The following is a 20723-nucleotide window of genomic DNA, read 5'->3' on the forward strand; positions in this document are numbered from 1 at the left end:
CTGATGTGTTACAATATTGATAACACACATCACTATCCCTGAACATTAGATGTAAACGCATTTAGAATTCTGACAATTGCGCCTGTACACGGTCAGTGACCTGGCCTAAGAGGGCATGAAAGAGCTGAAATGAAATCATAAATTCAAGCCTGTTCTGAACAGGGGCACCCAAAATAGGTTTGGCCCAGGGCCCCTAAAATTCTTAAGATGTCCCCGGTAGACTTGCTGCATTTCTTTGGTTAATATGGCTCAGCCGTGGGGCCAGGGCCGGCTCTAGGGCAGTGTGACCGGTGCCACTGTGTTTGCAGGTATATTATTGTTTTAAATGCACCTGCTGCGATGTTCCTTGCCTCTAGCAATTTTCATGCAATAATAAATATGTCAAGATAACTCTCAGAGTTTTCTCTTGTGCAAGTTTTAAGGTAGCGCCGAGGTTATTATACCTGCTGCAAAGAATGTGCACCGTGCAGATCTCAAAGTGCAGGATGTCCCACAGCGGTACCTATAAAAAAGGTACCAATGTGGGAATGCCAAAGCAAATTCCTGCCGGGTATGGACTGCCAAGTCCATGCCCTGCAGGAACTAGGGGTGCATGCACACAGGGGGGCATAACATGGGCTCCCCTGCATGTATCCCCAGGTATGCAATCTTGTATAGGCTCCTAACATTTTCCTGCCATATGAACAGAGCTCTAGTTGGGAATCGTTAGTGAAATCTTATATTGGTACCACCGTTAGAGTCCTGTGCTTTTCTAAAGCTGAAGTGTACTTGCCTGTGTAACCAATTCATGTCATGGTGTGTGGATGTAAATTGCAAACATACTTTAAGAACCATCATGTGGCGCTGTATGTGTGAAATGCACCGCATTTTCATTTTTTAAGCAAATTTTGGAGTGATGTTTGCACTGATATTTGTTGCTGCACCCATATGCGTGGTCCGGTTCTTGGCGTTCATAGCAATGGCTGCAGTGCACAGAGACCTTACGCTGCCGCACACAGAGGAAATAAATTAGCGGGAAGATTGGCTTGAAGTCCCATTCAGTTAGATGTATTCTGTCAGAGACAGAAAGTATTAAGACAGTATCTCTACATGATCTTAGAAAATGGCCTTAATGTTTCATCTCTGTCTCCTGTAGAAGCTCCTTTATTTTTTGTGCCCAAAAAGTCTAATGAGTTAAGGCCTTGCATAGAGTACAGGAGGATTAATGAAATAACAGTCAAAGACCCATATCCCCTTCCCTTGATCTGGGATATACTAGAGCTGGTATGTAGTACACGATTGCTCACTAAGTTAGATACAAGAGACACTTATCATTTGCTATTTGTCATGAATCAAAATGAATTGAAGACAGTATTCCAAACTCCCTAGAGGCATTTCAAGTACAGAATATTCACTATAAATTTTAATGTAGAGTAGTCTCTTTCGGTAGAAAAGATATTGGTCATGCTTACTGTGAACTCATTCTCTGTAAAATGGCCAATTTTTCAACCTACCTAATCTTTCAAGTAAATACAAAGGAAATGACTTAGTGAATTATTAAAGAAATATATTGACTCTATGGATATACAGAAATGATGATCCCTGCCAGAGGACCTCACTGTATACCAACTTTTTGGAAGATCTTTATTCTGCTGTGCCAATTTCCTTAGTATTGAGTTACAGATTTCAACCTCAAACTAATGGACTCACGGACAGGTTTAATCAGACTCTGGAGCATTATCTAATATGTTTTAGTCGCATTTCTCATGACAACTGGGTGTTGTTACTCCATTTAGCTTTTTTTGTATACAATAATAGAATCAAGAGTGCTAATAAGGTCTGTCCTTTTTCTATATTGCAAGGTTTCACCCTAGGATATTCCCAAAGGCCGTTAGATCATGGGTAATTATGACAACAGTTTCTGAATTAATACAACAGCAGGTAGAAATTAGAAAACACCTTGCTGAAAATTTCAAATTGCCATAGTTAAACTTGGCTCATGAGCATGCAGAATATCCTAAATTCTGAGAACATATGGTCCCTGGGACTTTGTGGGCTTGACAATGCAAGCTGTAAGGCTGCTGCGATTCCTTCTGGCATTTTCATGTCTGAGGCAGTGCAGGGGCCTTCTTGGATTGTATTAATTTTATCCCAGTACCAGATGGTGCCTATCTGCTCTCCTTACGTTGTTCTCTAGAGGTAGCTCTGCTGCCTCTTGCTGGTCATATTTTGTAATGTAACAAGAGCAGGCCAGCAGGAGAATGTTTTGCTATATCTATTGCTGCTCTACTAAGATACTCCTAGTGTTTAATTTAGTATTACAATTAGTATTACTTTCTCACCCGTTTTTCCACAATCTCAGCTCCAGGTGTCTCTAGTTACAGTCTATTTGGTCCTTTTCCTGAGTCCTTCCTCTTCTGGAATTTCACCTGGAGGTTTTTTGTTCAATCAGCTTTTTCCTCCTCTAGAAGTGATTTCTTTTTTAGGACACTTTCTGATAGAAGTTTACTACCTAAACTTGGTAAAGTGGCTGCGGAAAGAAATTACTCATTCTTTGGCATCAAAATCTACTGGATTTAGGTATGTCCATCCCAATCAGTCATTGAAATCAATCAATAAATATAAAATAGCACCCTCATTAGGTTTTATGTACACCACCTCACTGTGCAAAGAGCATGATTACCAGTGTGGTGGTTATGTCTGCGACTGATGCTGCTCATTTGAATAGGACATGTTACAAAGCAAACTTTTACAACACATGCCTTTACAATGCGGTTTTTACATCGCAACATCCATTACAACGCATAATTTAACAACGCATGCCATCACATCGTATTTTTAGAAACTACACTTAAAACGCATTCCATTACAACGCATACCATTACAACGCATAATACTTTTAGGGCAACAGTAGTGTAAGTGTTGGATAGTGTAGGGGTAAAAATTACTATTCCCGACTCCAGTGAGTGCAACAGTAGGGTAAGTGTTGGATAGTGTATGGGTAAAAATTACTATTCCCACTCCAGTGAGTGCAACAGTAGGGTAAGTGTTGGATAGTGTAGGTGGAAAAATTTCTATTTGTCATTACTTACCTTATAATGCATTGCAATGGTATGTCTTGTAGTGACATGTGTTGTAATGGCTGCGTTGTAATGGCATGCGATGTAAAGGATGTTGCGTTGTAATGACTGCGTTGTAAAGGTATTGCTTTGTAATGACTGGGTTGTAATGGTTGTTCCCTGCTCATTTATTACCAGCCATCCAAACTTACATCACAATAGTCACAGCCTCAGAGTTCAAGTCCTCTGAACATTTCAAGTTGCAGCTCCACTTGGTTGTGTTCTGCAGTAGTGCTGCACTACTTGAATCATGTCTTTTGTGGAGTCACAAACCACATCAGTCGCTGCATTCTTGTCTTGTGACCTGCTCCTTGGCTCTACACCATCACTAAAGGCACAACTCTTCTGTTCTTAATCAGGAAGTTGGGTGTGACCACAAACAGATGCAACCAAAGTACACCACATGCCTTGGAGGCACCAGAGACCAGGGGGTACATTTACAGGACCCCTCAAGCTATGGAGGAAAACAGCGGCAGAAGCGCTGGAAGAGAGGTCAGAAATACAGGAAAGGGGGCACAACTTTACCATCCGCATCCATGAACTTGCATCATGCACGTTCTCACAAATAAAAAGAGGAGGATCATCTACAGATCATTGCTCTACTATGCAGATCTCTCTTTTAAGAATAATGGTGAATACCTTTTGCAATCCTAAGCCCTAGGTTAGTCATGAAGACCCTTTCATGAGTCCTCAAACTAACGCATTCGCTCTTTTTCATTGTATCAGATGCAAGACTTCTAAAACTGACAAGAGCTTCTAATTGTGGATATTGGTTCATTTCTTCAATAATGGGGATCATGACAAACCAACCCTTCATCTGATATTTGGCCTAGATAGGTACTAACTGTGATAAAAAAGGTGAAGTACTGTCAGTGCTCCCCCAATAAACAGGGAACAGGGAAAGGTTTTCTCTCTGCACCCATCTACACAGTAAAAGCTAGAGAGGCTGCATCAAGCAACCGCTCTGTCTTTCACTAGTGCGCTGCCCTGGGACAACACATTGATTGTAATAGGGTGAACTTTCGCTGTTTGAACTTGGCACAACTATTTAAAGGGGTGCTATGGGGACAGTGCACTCAGTACATAGCAAAGGCCCTGAAACTTCAAAGTATTTATGGCTTGAAATTCGCTTGGGGTAAAACACCATTGTGTCTTCCATCTGAGAACTCATTTGAACAGGTGTTAGGCTTAAATCAGTCATTGCAAATAAGGCCCATGATCACGTATAAACCGTTTAAGGATTCATTTGCATATCATTCACCTTTCTGACACTCATTCCTAGATAAGCAGTTTTGATCAGCCTAAGCCAGCTGCTTTTATTCTTTTATGTTTGTCCACAAGACAGCATGTCCAGTGTCTAAATTTAGCAAGAAAACTAAAGATCAGTTGAGGGAGACTCTTTTCCTCAAGGTTGATGGTGCATTTTGCCCACACTTTTTGAAACTGATTGTAGAGTATCCTTAAATATTCAAAACATTTTCACAAGAAATCTTTAAGAATTTACTGAGAAATTTATTTCTAATGAATTAGGGGGTAGGAGGAAATAGGCATGCCCTGTGTGTCACAGGTATAAACTTCAGACTGACATGAATTTCACATTCTTGAGATCATTCCAGTATTGACTATTTTCAAAATAGAAAATGTTCCAAGGCAAGTTAAAGGATAATATGGGAGATTTCTAAACTTCACCTACTCGAACCTCATTTGAGTTGCGAAATGGCCATGAAAATAGGGAAAAAATCCCAATTTTTTCTATTTCTTTCACCCTTCCTCTCAAAGGAGTCATTGGCTAGTATGCAATAGAATCCTAGTATTTGTTTAGTATGCAGTGAGAATAGCATTGTGCTAAATCCATTGAAACTGCTCCAGCATAAATCTTTCTTCTTATTGTGCCCTTCAGTTGATGAATGTCTTCCCAGCCTTGATCCATGTCCCTGGAGTAGCGTCTGACCTTTTTAGATCACAAGGCAATATCTTTGACTTCCTGAGGGACATCATCACAGAGCATAAGAAGACCTATGACCCAAACATGAAAAGGGACTTCATCGATGCCTTCTTGGAGGAAGTGGAGAAGGTAAGGGATGTAATCTGACATGGGTAGGCTTTTTACTAGAGGCAGGGCCAACCTTTATTTTATATTGCTAGAATATTTATTGTGTTCAGGTATACAGAAGAATGACATAGTGCTGATTCGCGCCGGTATAGATGCACCTCTGCACCACCTATTATCATTTGATCAATTCCTTAATTTCCTTTCTTTCGCATGCCATGTGGGGCAGTCTATCATTGTGTCGATTAGCTTGCTCTCTCAAGCCCAGGACCCTTGTGGTCCACTCTGTGCCCTGTGAGCTCCTAGACGATTGCTCAATTATGCCCACGGGCACTAGTGTCAGTGGTATATCTTCACTGTACACCTATGTGCGAGTATGAACTCTAAGACAATGTCCCTTACTTTGCAGGTACCCATGGTGTGTTTGTTGCTATTGTGTTTGTTGTTTTATTTTATTCTCATGTTCAGAAACACTTAGGCTCACAAACACTTAAAGCCACTTAAAATTATGCAAAGTATTTAGTGTTTGCAGGAATGTTTTATCATTCTCTATTTTAGTAAATAGTGATAATATCTTTCAGGGTTGAATCAGTAGCTAAAAGCCAACCAAAACTTAATATCATATTAATAATGAATTGTGCTGTGACTTGCCTTTTTCATGTTGTACTAGGCTTACTCCAAGGTTCACAAATATTAGTACATTGGAATGTGAAGAGCTCCATTGAAGACAATGAAGCAGCAGTGACCTATATGAACTGGTATAGGCCCACTGCTCTCAACATTTCAATGTCCTATTACACAGCCTGTGCCTTTCTCTCTCTACTGCCTCTTGAAAATATATTAATTGGGCAGAGTAAAAAGAAAGGCACAGGTCATGCAGGAGGACACACGCAGCCTTCACTCTATCTTCCTCCTGCAGCTCAGTGACACCAGGGCTTCAGATGGAGAGAGGGGTGAATGCTGCTTAGTTCCTGGGTCTCCCTGGTTTGGCTGAACTATGAAAAGGAGTCCCGACAAGATGGGGAGAACCAGGAGCTGACTTCAGCCCCTTTTCACAGCTCTTGCTGTGACTGTTCAAAAGATAACAGCTGTGGCCCTGGAAGCGGCTTTTAGCTGCAGAACATTCACAGCAACAGCCGTGATCAAAGGCTTTGGAGTCAAGGGGTAATAATTAGCTCACGTAACTGTTGAATTTAACTTGTTTTGTACAAGTGAAATCTGAGCCAAACTATAACATACCTGCAACTGTTTTTTCAGTGAATTTGTAAGAATTTTAAAATTGTATTTCCTAACTATAACATCCCTGTCACCTCTGTTTTTTCAATGCTTATCTATGTTTTGCAGTGTTATTTTCTAACTGTAACATTTGAGAGTCAGTGTGTGATTGAGTGCATGAGTGTCTCTGTGGGTATGTGTGTGAGTGCATGAGTGTCTCACTGGGTATGTGTGTGGGTGTGTGAGGGGTGTCTCAGTGGGTATGTGAGTGTCTGTGTGGGTGCATGATTGTCTGAGTGCATCTGTGAATGGGTGCATGAGTCTCTGAGTGGGTCTGTAGTGCCTGTGTGTGTGTCTCTGAGTGGGGGCTGTGAGTCGAGGCATGAATCTCTGCGTAGATCTGTGAGTGGGTGAGACAGAGTATGTGTAGTTAGGTAAGTGGGTACATGAGTATCTGGCTGAGTCTGTGAGTGGGTGTGAGAGTATCTGAGTTGTTCTGTGAGTGGGTGCATGAGTGTGTTCTGCCCATTCTCTGCTCATTTTCTGCCCTTTTTCTGCTCACTTATGATCATTATATTGCCTCTTTCCACTCATTGCTAACCTTTATTTTGTCTTTCTGCTCATTTCTGAACTATTTTGTGCTTCTTTATGTTCGTTGCTGGGCTTTATATTGCCGCTTTTGCTTGTTTATGACCTTTATATTGCCTCTTTCTGCTTATTGCTGCCCTTTGACTTTCTCCTCATTTCTGACCTTCATTTAGCCTCTTTCAGCTAGTTTCTGATCTCTATTTTGCCTCTTTTTGCTCATTGCTGGCCTATATTTAGCCTCTTTCTGCCCATTTGGGACCTCAATTTTACCTCTTTCTGCTCGTTTTTTACCTTTATCTTGCTTCTTTCTGCTCGTTTCTATACTTTTTTTGCCTCTTTCTGCTCAGTGCTGACCTTCATTCTGTCTTTTCCTGCTTGTTTCTCACCTTTATAATGCCTCTTTCTACTCATTGCAGGCCTTTGTTCTGCCTCTTCCTGTTTTGTTTCTGACCTTTACTCTGCCTCTACCTGCTTGTTTTTCACCTTTATTTTCCCTCTTGATGCTTTTTTCTGACCTCTATTTTGCCTCTTTCTGCTTGTCTTGGACCTCTACTTTGCCTCTTTCTGCTCATTTTGAATCTTGATATTGCCTCTTTCTGCTCATTGCTGTCCTTTATTTTGCTTCTTTCTTCTTTCTAACCTTTATTTTGCCTCGTTCTGCTCGTTTCTGATCTCTATTTTGCCTCTTTCTGCTCCTTTCTTACCTTTATTTTGTCACTTTCTGCTTGTTGCTGATCACTATTTTACCTCTTTCCGCTCATTTCTGACTTGTATTTTACCTCTTTCTGCCCATTTCTTATCTCTATCTTGCCTCTTTCTGCTCATTGCTGGCCTTTATTTCGTTTCTTTCTGCTCATTTCTGACCTCAATTTTGCCTCTTTCAGCTAGTTTCTGACTTCTATTTTTCCTGTTTCTGCTTGTTTCTGATCTCTATTTTGCTGCTTTCTGCTTGTTGCTGGCCGTTCTTTTGCCTTTTTCTGCTAGATTCTCACCTTTATTTTGCCACTTACTGCTCATTTCTGATCACTATTTTGCCTCTTTCTGCTCATTGCTGATCTCTGTTTTGCCTCTTTCTTTTCATTGCTGGCTTCTATTTGGCTCTTTCTGCTGACCTGTAGTTTCTCTCTTTCTGCTAATTTCTGACCTCTAGTTTGCCTTTTTTTGCTCGTTGCTGGCCTCTATTTTCCCTCTTTCTGCTCATTGCTGACCTTCATTTTCCCTTTTCTGCTTGTTTCTGACCTTCATTCTGCCTCTCTCTGTTCGTTTCTGACCTTTACCGTGCCTCTTTCTGCTCATTGCTGATCTTTATTTTGCCTCTTTCTACTCATTGCTGACCTTTAGCCTGCCTCTTTATGCTCGTTTCTCACCTTCCTCTTGTCTCTTTCTGCTCATTGCTGATCTTCATTCTGCCTCTTTCTGCTCGTTTCTCACCTTTATTTTGCCTCCTGCTGCTGTTTTCCAACCTTCATTCTGAGTTTTTCTGCTTGTTTCACACCTTTATTTTGCCTCTTGCTGCTCTTTGCTGACCTTTATTCAGCCTCTTTCTGCTCGATTCTCACCTTTCTGCTCATTGCTGACCTTTATTTTGCCTCTTTCTGTTTGCTGCTGACTTTTTTTCTCTGCCTTTCTGCTTGTTTCTCACCTTTATTTTGCCTCTTGCTGCTCGTTGCTGACCTTTATTGAGACTCTTTCTGCCCGATTCTCACCTTTTTGCTCGTTGCTGATCTCTATTTTGCCTCTTTCTGCTCATTGCTGACCTTTATTCTGCCTCTTGCTGCTCATTTCTGACCTCTATTGTGCCTCTTTGGCTCATTGCTGGCCTTTATCTTGCTCCATTATGCTCATTCTTGACCTTTATTCTGCCTTTTTCAGCTCATTTCTGACCTTTATTTTGCCTCTTGCTGCCTGATAGTCTCCCTTCTCTACGCAGGCAACGCAGTACTCATGGCACACATGCAGATAGGTTTACAAAAGGCTCTCACATCTGTTTTATTAATTAATTAGGGTTAAAATTGAATGCGAAGAAAACTTTTATTATGTCTTGCGGGCGGGGGAAGCAAAAAAGTAGTAGCATCCGAGTGGGTGGAAGCAGAATAGAATCCACTAACACATTTAAGTATTTTAGTGTTCTATTTATTCGTACTTGTTCCTGGGCCCAGGCGATCAAGAGTAGGTGCCTTCCTTTTATGAAATTGACTGCGTCAACTTCTCTAAAAAATTGGGTAAAAGACCCCCGAAATCCTCCTAAAAATAAATCAGGCTAAATGCATAATCACAGCTACCTTTGGGGCAGCAGTCTGGGGCTTTCAGGATTGTTCACACATTCAATACGTCGAAAATGTTTTTTTAATATTTATTTTAGCGGTATCTGCTAGTTCTCCTGTTTTTAATTGTCATATCGAGTTGGGGGTTCCATACATCTCAGATGTTATTAAGATACAACCAGTGTTACTTTGGCACCAAATCTGGACCTCCGGTAGTACAGGCTTAAACAAGGAAATATTAAAGGACTCAATGAAATTGGATCATGCAACTAAGATTACCTGGTTACAGTATGTGAAAAACTTTTTATGTGATCTTGGGCATCCAGATTAGTATACCTTACCAGAGACTCTAAATTCTATCTGTTGGAAGGAATTTAAAGTAATTTGCATGAACCACCTTGAGAAAAACAGACTAGCACTGGAAATGAGTAACCCTGCAGTTGCCCAACATCAACTGTCCGTAATAACATATGACATTCAACCATATCTTTTACGTTGTACAGGGGGATATGATAGATATGTTTTAACACGTTTTAGGTTCGGAACATTTCATCGACTAATTAGCTATCTGGAGATGAACAACTGGTCTAGAGAGCTATGTCATTGTCCCTGTGACGACCTTTCCTCACAATCAACTATTCATGTGATTTTATTCTACAAATTTTATTCTATGGAAAGATCCGGGTGGACCGTACCTCTCCTGAGACTGGGGAAATGGAGGCAATGTCGACCTGCCTTTTTATACTTACAATTGTTGGACAGTGATTATTGTATGGGAGTCATGGCGGGTTTTCTAAAAAGTATACTGAGGGCTAGGAGAAGTATTAACGTTCACTTTCCTTAGTAAACAGAATAGAATGCATTAAATTATGTAGGACTGCTCTAATCATACATGTCTACCCCCAACATAATATCTTTTAGACTAAATCTTCTTCCAAATGCACACACTTTTGTATTATGTATATCTGTTTTATAGGAAATGTATTAAATGTTTTTAAATGTTTTTAAACTTTGACTGCTTTTGTGATTTTATATGACTAAAACCGAATAAAGCTCTTTTTGATTTGATTTGATTTGCCTCTTGCTGCTGTTTGCTGACCTTTATTCTGCCTCTTTCTGCTTGTTTTACACCTTTTGTTGGCTCTTGCTGACCTTTATTCAGTCTCTTTATGCTCGATTCTCAACTTTCTGCTCATTGCTGACCTTCATTTTGCCTATTTCTACATGTTGCTGACCTTTGTTCAGCCTCTTTCTGCTCATTGCTGATCTTTATTTTGCTTCTTTCTACTCATTGCTGACTTTTAGTCTGCCTCTTTATGCTCGTAACCGTCTTCTTGCCTCTTTCTGCTCATTGCTGACCTTTATTCTGCCTCTTTCTGCTAATTTCTCACCTTTGTTCTGCCTCTGTGTGCTCATTACTGAACTTTATCTTGCCCCTTTCTGCTCGTTCTTGACCTTTATTCTGCCTCTTCCTGCTCGTTTCTCACCTTTATTTTGCCTCCTGCTGCTGTTTGCTGACCTTCATTCTGCCTTTTTCTGTTTCTTTCACACCTTTATTTTTCCTCTTGCTGCTCTTTGCTGACCTTTATTCAGCCTCTTTTTGCTCGATTCTCACCTTTCTGCTCATTGCTGACCTTTATTTTGCCTCTTTCTGCTCGTTGCTGACTTTTATCTTGCCCCTTTCTGCTCGTTCTTGACCTTTATTCTGCCTCTTCCTGCTCGTTTCTCACCTTTATTTTGCCTCCTGCTGCTGTTTGCTGACCTTCATTCTGCCTTTTTCTGTTTCTTTCACACCTTTATTTTTCCTCTTGCTGCTCTTTGCTGACCTTTATTCATCCTCTTTCTTTCCAATTCTCACCTTTCTGCTCATTGCTGATCTCTATTTTGCCTCTTTCTGCTCATAGCTGACCTTTATTCTGCCTCTTGCTGCTCATTTCTGACCTCTATTGTGCCTCTTTCGGCTCATTGCTGTCCTTTATCTTGCTCCATTCTGATCGTTCTTGACCTTTATTCTGCTTCTTTCTGCTTGTTTCTAACCTTTATTTTGCCTCTTGCTGCTGTTTGCTGACCTTTATTCTGCCTCTTTCTGCTTGTTTTCCACCTTTTTTGCCTCTTGCTGACCTTTATTAAGTCTCTTTCTGCTCAATTCTCAACTTTCTGCCCATTGCTTACTTTTACTTTGCCTATTTCTATACGTTGCTGACTTTTGCTCAGCCTCTTTCTGCTCATTTCTCACCTTTATTTTGTCTCTTGCTGGTTTCTGACCTTTATTTTGTCTCTTTCTGCTTGTTTCTCATCTTTATTTTACCTCTTTTTGTTCATTTCTTGCCTTTATTTAGCCTCTTTCAGCTTGTTTCTGATGTTTATTCTGCCTCTTTCTTCTCGTTTCTCAACTTATTTCTGCTCATTGCTGACCTTTATCTTGCCTCTTTCTGCTCCTTGCTGACCATTATTCTGCCTCCTTCTGCTCCTTTCTTACCATTATTCTGCCTCTTTCTACTCCCTCATGACATTTTTTTTGCCTCTTTCTGCTCTTTTCACAGGGACCGCAGTGGGAGCCTCAAGGCCCCTCCCATCTCAGCTGCCACCCCGACTCCTGCGGAAGCTGGCATTGTTGTTGTGCTGTGGGAGCTGCTTGAAAGGCAGCTCCCTCTGTGCAGGAGCAATCATTTCATCTCTTTCCCTGCCCACATGTCTTTGGGCAGATAAGAAGATGAAACCTCTGTTTCCAGCGGGTGGGAGCGCTTTGACAGCTCTCGCCTGCTGGAACTGGAGTGTGTGTTTTAGAATGTTGGGAGCAGTTAGCTCCTGCCAAGCCAAAGCAAACAGCTATGTCCGGGGGGGTGGGGCACCCCAGGACATAGCAGGAACTAGCCATGGGGATGAGATTTCCGCTTCTTTTGAACGGCCTCTGGGGGCACTGGGGCATCCACGCAGCCCCTGCAACATATTCACATAAACCCTAGGGAGGTGGTGGTCTCCAATGTTTACACGGCCCCTGTTAGGGGGTCAGGGTATTCCTACCCTGCCCTCTTTTCTTTTTTTAAAAACTTTTTTATGGGACTTGGTTGAAGCAGAGTCCAAAGCTGGCTGCCAACTCTTACTGGTTGCAGTTTTGGCAGCCAGTCAGATTTCAGCACAGGGAATGTCAGATCCTCGGAAGATCTGTGTCCCTATATATACAAGTTTTTTTTTTATACCTCAAAAACTACTGAGAAGAGTTACACCAAATAACAAAAAGCACTCTTTCCGGCCTGATTATGATGGCAGTCAGACGAGCGTTAGACTACCATCAGAGTGAGCAGGGAACCACCCGACAAATCGTCGGCAGTCCCGCCTGCCCTATTTCGATACGGCTATTACGATTAGAGTCCGACCACCGCCTGATGGGCTCCTTGAGCCTGTCGGAGGTGGTGGTCTCCCCCGATATAATTGCTGCCCCCGATGCCCTGAATGTCGGGCGGACTGCCACCAACGACCTGTCAGTGGTGGTCTGCCCAACATCAAAATGAGGGCCTTACCTTTCTGGTGCAATTCTGCCCAGCGGTCAGGTTGTAGTTGTGTTCAAAATCCCTATGGGAATAAACATGGGAAAAATACTTTTTTTGACCCCCCGTTTTTCTTGGATTCTCGGTCCCCACTTGACGGATCCTCCCAAAACTTTCCTGGCACAACAAGATTCACCAGGGCACATTTTTGGGAAACTTTTGTGAAGATTTGTCAAATGGCGCCAAAGATATAGGCAAGTCAAAAAAGTCTATTTGGATGGAACCATAGTCCTCATTTTACATATATATATTTATATCCGCTGAAAAAAAAACTTGTTACAGGGCTTACGCTTCACTCTTACCAAACCAGAGAAATTCAGCATTTATAGTTACCTGAGCTAACTATTACTCATGCCCCCGCAATTCACTGCTTCAGACCTTACATATTACATAACTCATGACATAGTCAATGACATTACTGATGAAATCTCAAATGACATCACTCATGACATCACTGATGACATCATCCAGTGATTGTGAGTGTTTTCTAAAGGTAACTGAGTGTTAAACATATATACTAAGGTAAGTCACTGTAGAAGGGCCTGTATGGGTATGTGAGTGTGTATGTAAGTGGTGTATAGAAGAGTGACTGGGTATATAAGAGACTGTATACATGAGATAGTGGGTATGTGAGTTTTTGTGTAGGTGAGCGAGTGGATATGTCAGTGCGTGTATGAGTGAGTGGCTGTGTGAATACCTGTATTGTTGACTGAGTTGGTGTATCAGTGATTGCAAATGGTCAATCATAGGGTGCATGAGTGGGTGAGTGGGTGTTTAAGGAGATACATAAATGTCTTTATGGGTGAGTGACAGGGTACACGAGTGGCTGTCTCAGTGCCTCAATAGGTGTGTAAGTGGGTGTGTGGGTGAGTGAGTGGGTGTTTGAGTGGCTATATGTATGAGTGAATGGGTGTTTCAGTGGTTGTATGGGTGAGTGTGAGAGAGGTTGCATGGGAGAGTATGTGATTTAGTCACTGTATAGGTGAGTTAGTATATGTATTAGTATATGTGTAAGTAACTGAGTGGCTGTATGAGTAATTGTATAGGTGAGTTAGTGGCTGTGTGAGTGATTACGGGATATATATCTATATATTATACCTACTGGCAGTCACCAGTAGTTATAGTTAGGACCTAGTTTCCATAGGAAAAGCAGTTTTTGACTTGCCTATAACTTTGGTGGTGTTTGACGAATTGTCACAAATCTTTCAAAAACAAGTGTCAAATAAGTTCTGTTGTGCATTGGATGTTTCAGGGTGATATGTTGAATGGGGGCTGTGAAAAAGGAGATTAGAAAGGTGTGCTTTCCCATAGGAAAGTGTTGTTGAACCTACATCCTGAACCACTGGATGGGATTACACTCCCTGAGTCCCCACCATGACCTCGTTAGGTAGGTCGCTCCCCCTCTGCACAGCACCGCCTGTGCGTCCTGTCCCTGCCCTAGCTGCCGCTGCTTAGGTAAGTTCTGTGCCCCCGCGATCTGTGCCCTGTTTTTCTTCTGTGTCCCCGTGATCTGTGCCCCGTTTTTCCTCTGTGCCCCCGTGATCTGTGCCCCGTTTTTCTTCTGTGCCCCCGTGATCTGTGCTCCGTTTTTCTTCTGTGCCCCGTGATCTGTTCCCCATTTTTCCTCTGTGCCCCCATGATCTGTACCCCGTTTTTCTTCTGTGGCCCCGTGATCTGTGCCCCATTTTTCTTCTGTGTCCCCGTGATCTGTGCCCCCGTGATTCTGTGCCCTTGCCCCCATGCCGTCCACCGCTCCCGTTCCCGCCGCTGCATCCTCTGCGGCCCCGCCCCCTGACTGTCCATTCGCTGCCCCTGCCCCTACCTCCCGCCTCCCAGCTGCTCCTCCCTCCCTCCTCCCAATAGTTGGCAGCTGTCTGTGCCAGTCCGTGCCTGGACCGCACCCGGCACCAGAACCCCTGGCCCCCGCGAATGCCACAATGCCCACCTCTGCTACGACTCCAGCATCCTCCACGCACTCAACGCCGGACGATCACGCACCTGCTGCCTGGCAGCCCTGAAGCGCTCCCAAGGACCCTTCTCCTGCCAGAACTGCAGCTTCACCAGCATCCGGCCCACCAACCCACCTACCAAAGAACCCAATCACCTCAGATGCATCCTTCTAAACCCCCGTTCCGCACGCAAACATGCCGTGGAACTCTGGGACCTACTGGACTCCAAAAACCCCAGACGTCACCTTCCTGACGGAGACCTGGCTGAACCCCTCCTCGGCTCCCGACTTCGCCATAGCCATCCCGGAAGGCTATAAAATCACCTGCAGGGACCGCACTAATGGAGTAGGAGGAGGAATCGCCATCGTCCACAGGAACTCTTTCGAAGTCTCAACTAACACCGACGACACCCTCAGCACCGCCGAACACCTGCACTTCCAGATCCACATCAATCCCAACACCACCCTCAGAGGAACCCTCGACTACAGACCCCCCGGACCATGAGCACAGTTCAGTGACTCCATCACCGACCTCGTCAGCACACACGCCCTCGCCTCCACAGACTACATCCTCCTCGGGGACATGAACTTCCACCTCGAGAACAACAACGACACCAACTCCTCTACCCTGATCGACAACCTCGCCAACCTCGGACTCAGACAACTCGTCACTACACCCACCCACTCTGCCGGCCATACACTTGACCCCATCTTTTCCGCAAGCTTCCACGTCTCCTTCAACCACACCACTGAGCTCCACTGGACCGATCACCGCTGCATCCACTTCACCTTCTGGAAACCCACCACGCACCACCGCACCCAACAGATGCTGCGCCGCTGCTGGAGCAAAGTCACCGAAGACCAGCTTTCCACCTCCCTCGCCTGGAACCCACCCTCATATCCGACACCGCCGCTCGCAACCTCAAACAGTGGATTAACGACTGCACCAAAACCCTCGCCCCCTCAAGAAGCCCTCCAACACCCACACTAGCAAAAAAGCCAGCTGGTTCATCGAAGACTTCCAGGCCTCCAAGCGAACCTGCCGAAAACTCGAAAAAACCTGGATCTGTGAACAAACACCGGAAAGCTACACCGCCCACAAGAACGCCACCTCATCAAATCTGCCAAAAGGACCTCCTTCAAAGACCGCCTAGACAACAATGCACACAACAGCAAAGAACTCTTCAACATAGTGAAGGAACTCTCTAACCCCACCTCCAACACCAACGGCATCCCACCCTCACAAGACCTGTGCGACTCGCTGGCCACCTTCTTCCATCGCAAGATCGCAGACATCCATGACAGCTTCAACACCGTCACCACCCCGGCAAACACTGAGACCCCCGCTCCCACGACCACCACCTGCATCAACCACCTGATCTCCTGGACCAACATCAGCGACGACTACACCATCAAGATCATGAACACCGTCCACTCCGGATCCCCGGAAGACCCCTGCCCACACCACATCTTCAACACAGCCAGCAGCACCATCGCACCCCATCTCCGGAAAATCATCAACATCTCCTTTGAGACAGCGACCTTCCCGGAGAACTGGAAGAGATGCACAGATCAACGCCTTACTCAAGAAACCCAAGGCGGACCCCAAGGACCTCAGGAACTTCCGACCCATCTTCCTGCTCCCAGCGAAGATCATCTAAAAGGCCGTCAACAAACAAATGACCAGCTTCCTCGAGGAGAACAGCATCCTGGACCCATCCCAGTCTGGGTTCCACAGCAACCACAGCATCGAAACTGCCCTCATCGCCGCCACCGATGACATCAGGTCCCTGCTAGACAACGGAGAAACCGGAGCCCTCATCCTCCTGGACTTGTCAGCTGCCTTCGACACGGTCTGCCACCGCACACTACGAACACGCCACTACGACGCCGGAATCCAGAGAAAGCCCTGGACTGGACCTCCTCCTTCCTCTCCGGTAGAACACAGAGCGTCCGCCTCCCCCCCTTCCGCTCCGAAGCCACCGAGATCATCTACGGCGTACCCCAAGGCTCATCCCTCAGCCCAACGTTGTTCAACGTCTACATGGCACCACTTGCCCACATCGAACGACGGCACGACCTCAACATCATCTCTTACGCCGACGACACCCAGCTGATCCTCTCCCTCACCAAGGACCCCCACACCACCAAAACCAACCTCCACGAAGGAATGAAGGCCGTTACTGACTGGATGAGGAACAGCCGACTGAAGCTGAACTCGGACAAGACAGAGGTCCTCCTCATCAGGTCCCTCCCATCGGCCTGGGACGACTCCTGGTGGCCGACTGCACTAGGAACATCCCCAACACCCACCGACACCCACCGACCACGCATGCAGCCTGGGGGAAATCCTCGACTCCACCCTCTCCATGATGAAGCAGGTCAACGCCGTCTCCTCCTCCTGCTTCAACACCCTCCACATGCTTCACAGGATCTTCAAGTGGCTCCCCACTGAAACATGAAGGACGGTCACCCAGGCCCTCGTCAGCAGTAGACTGGACTACAGAAACGCACTCTACGCAGGTGCCCCGGCCAAACTCTTGAAACGGCTTCAACGCATCCAGAACGCCTCCGCACGCCTGATCCTCGACATCCCTCACCGCAGCCACATCACACCCCACCTGAGAGACCTACACTTGCTCGCTGTCAACAAGAGGATAATCTTCAAACTCCTCACCCACGCACACAAGGCACTCCACAACACCGGACCAACGTACCTCAACAGCCGACTCAGCCTCTACACCCCCACCCACCAGCTCCGCTCCGCAGACCACACCCTCGCCACCGTCCCCCACATCCGAAGAGTGACCGCCGGTGGCAGATCATTCTCCCACCTCGCCGCCAAGACATGAAACACCCTCCCCATCCACCTGCAGCAGACCGAAGACCTTCTGACCTTCAGAAGACTTCTCAAGACCTGGCTCTTCGAACAGTAGCAGCTTCCCCCCTCTCTCCCCCTAGCGCCTTGAGACCCTTGCAGGTATGTAGTGTGCTTTACAAATGCCATGATTGATTGATTGATTGACCATGGCTTAAAAGGTTATTTTATTAAAACTACTTTGCCATGAAATTGCAGTATTCGCGAATTCACTGCTAAAAGAAAAACAACCGCAGACACCCGCACTTGCTTTTAAATAACCCTGTGTGGGCCAGGTCCTGGAGGCATATCATAAATATAGGAGGGGGTGCATGGGCCCACCTCCTAGGGCTTATGAAAGCCCTGGGGTCCGCCACCTCCCCAGGGCACTGTTTATTATGTATGCAGGCGGGCCCACTCAGCCTGCCAGCAGCCCTGTGGATGCCACCTCCCAGGGGCTAGTTAAGAAATTATGGGGGGCCTCGTGGACCCCCCTGCCTCGGGGACCTCCACTTCTCTCAGGCTAATTACAATATTATGGGGGGTCAGTCAGACCCCACCTGTTCCAGAGAGCACCGCCTCCCGAGGGCTTTTTATATTTGACTTGAGGGGCCTCACAGATCCGCCCAGGCTCTCCACCTTCCCGGGGCCAAAGTCTAAAAAGTGAGGGGGCCATGGGGCCCCTCCTCCCAGGCTACTCTCAGCCCCAGGGAAGGTCATATCCCAGGGCAGGCCCTAAAAGAAGAAAGGAGGTGGGCACATGGCCCCCCTCAATGAGACATACATGGCTCTGGGGATCACCACCCCCAGCGCTGGCTCCAGCAATGTCCTGGGGTGCCCGGAAGATAAGTTTGCAGAGTGGTGGAGAAAGGATGCATGGCTTCTGAAGACCTCTCAGCAATCCTGGTGTATGATACTTACTGGAGGTTCCAGGAGGGGTTGTTGGCCCCCAAGGACCCTCTGGAGCCAAGGGGACTTCATCCCTCAACCATCAGTGCACCAGAAGGTGCATTTGCAGAGTGGTGGAGAAAGAGGTCATAGCCTCCGAAGACCTCTCAGTAATCCCGCTGTGTGGGCCTTACTGGACCTAACAGGCGGGCCTGTTGGTCCCCAGGGACCCTCTGGAGCCAAGGGGACTTCATCCCCCAATCATCAGCGTACCAGAAAATGCATTTGCCGAGTGGTAGAGAAAGGGGGCATCACCTTCTGAAGACCTCTAAGCAATTGTGCTGTGTGGGACTTACTGGAGGTAACAGGAAGACTTGTTGGACCCCATGGATGTCCTTGTGGGCCAACTAACCCTCCTGTTACCTTCAACAATCCCACACTTCGGGATTGCTGAATGGTCTTCGGGGGCCTGCCCCTTTTGTCTACCACCCTGCAAACATGCCTCCTGGTGCACTACTCGTTGGGTGATTAAGTCCCCTTGGCTGCTAAGTTTGTCCTTGGGTGCTAACTACCCCTCTGTTACATTCAGTAAGTCCCACACTGCGAACACGCCTCTACGACGCCGGAATCTGGATGTGGGTCTTTGAAGGCCACAACCCCTTTCTCCACCACTCTGTAAACACTCCTCCTGGCACACCACTGGTTGGGGGATGAAGTCCACTTTCATCCTGAGGGAACTTGGGGATCAAGGAGCCCACCTGGTACCACCAGTAAGTCCTACACAGCAGGTTTTCTGAGAGCTGGTCGGAGGCCCAGCACACTTTCTACATCACTCTGCAAACACGACTACTACTTCAAAAAAACATTGATGTTATAGTTAGGAATTAGCATTTAAAAACCTTAGAAATTCATAGAAAAAAACAAAGGCCACAGGGATGTTATAGTTAGGAATTAGCATTTAAAAAATTCAGAAATTCACAAAAACAAATCAAAGGTTACAGGAATGTTACAATTAGGCTCAGATTTCACTCGTACAAAACCAGTGAAATTCAGAAGTTATAGTTAGCTTAACTAACCATACCTTGTGCCCCCCTCAATGCACTGTGTATAACCTCACTGATGGCATCTCAAATGTCATCAATGATGACATCATCTACAGAATCACTGACACACCCACTCACACCCCATAGAACCTTTCATATACCCACTGCCACACAACCGTTCATAAACCTATTCACAGACCCATATCAGTACTTATAAACCCACTCACTGATTCATAGATCTACACACATATCCACTCACTCACCCATACAGCCACTCATACACCCACTCAGTCACTGATATAGCCACTGATATCTCCACTCATACACCCATACACCCACTCACAGGCTGAGTCAGTCACCCATAGAGCTACTCACACACCTAGTCACTCACCCATAAAGTCAATCACTCAGCCACTTACTCTCCCATACAGATACACACACACACTCTCCTACTCATACAGATACTAACAGTTACTCACTAACCTATACAGTCACTAACACAAGCACACACTCACCCATACAGCCACTCTCACATTCACTCACCCACATAGTCATTCATATATCCTATCACTCACCTTTCTCATTCCCAGTTACTCACCCATATACCACTGACCCATCTACTTACTCACCAAAATAGCCATACGCACAATCACCCGTACAGCCCCTCATACACACACTCGCTAACCCATACATTTACTAACTCATCCACTCACTCATCCATACAGATAGTCACATATCCCCTCATCCTCCCACACAGACACTCTGACAACCATACATGTACTCATTCAACCAATCACTCACCAATAGAGCTACTCAAGTACCTACTCATACACCCATACAGCCAATTAGACAGCAACTGACAGACTGATACACATTCACATAACCAGCTCCTCACTCATAAATTCACTGAGACACCTAATCATTCACTTATACAGTCAGTCATGCACACACTGAATCATCCATACAGGCACTCATACACCCACTTATTCACCAATACACATTGGTGTCCATATATTTAACACTCATACACATTTTAAAAACACTCAGAGTCACCAGATGATGTCATCAGTGATGTCATTTGAGATGTCACCGACCATGTCATGAGTGATGTAATATGTGTGGTCATAAGCAGTTCATTGTGGGGGGCACAAGTCAAAGTTAGCTCAGCTAACTATAACTACTGAATTTCACTGGTTTAGTACGAGTGAAATCTGAGGCTAACTA

The 20723-nt window shown here is 45.3% G+C and overlaps 1 protein-coding gene across 1 annotated transcript in view; it reads left to right on the forward strand.

The window, feature by feature from the left end:
* Nucleotides 1–20723, forward strand: part of LOC146833563 (cytochrome P450 2D15-like) — a 489075-nt gene that overhangs the window by 223456 nt on the left and 244896 nt on the right. Inside the window, exon 5 of the mRNA XM_085601418.1 lies at nt 4999–5172. Within this exon, the coding sequence (XP_085457544.1) occupies nt 4999–5172 (174 nt within the window). The remainder of the gene's footprint in view (nt 1–4998; nt 5173–20723) is intronic.

The sequence above is a fragment of the Triturus cristatus genome, chromosome 4_2 (genome assembly GCF_964204655.1).
Source record: "Triturus cristatus chromosome 4_2, aTriCri1.1, whole genome shotgun sequence".
NCBI classification, from domain to species: domain Eukaryota; kingdom Metazoa; phylum Chordata; class Amphibia; order Caudata; family Salamandridae; genus Triturus; species Triturus cristatus.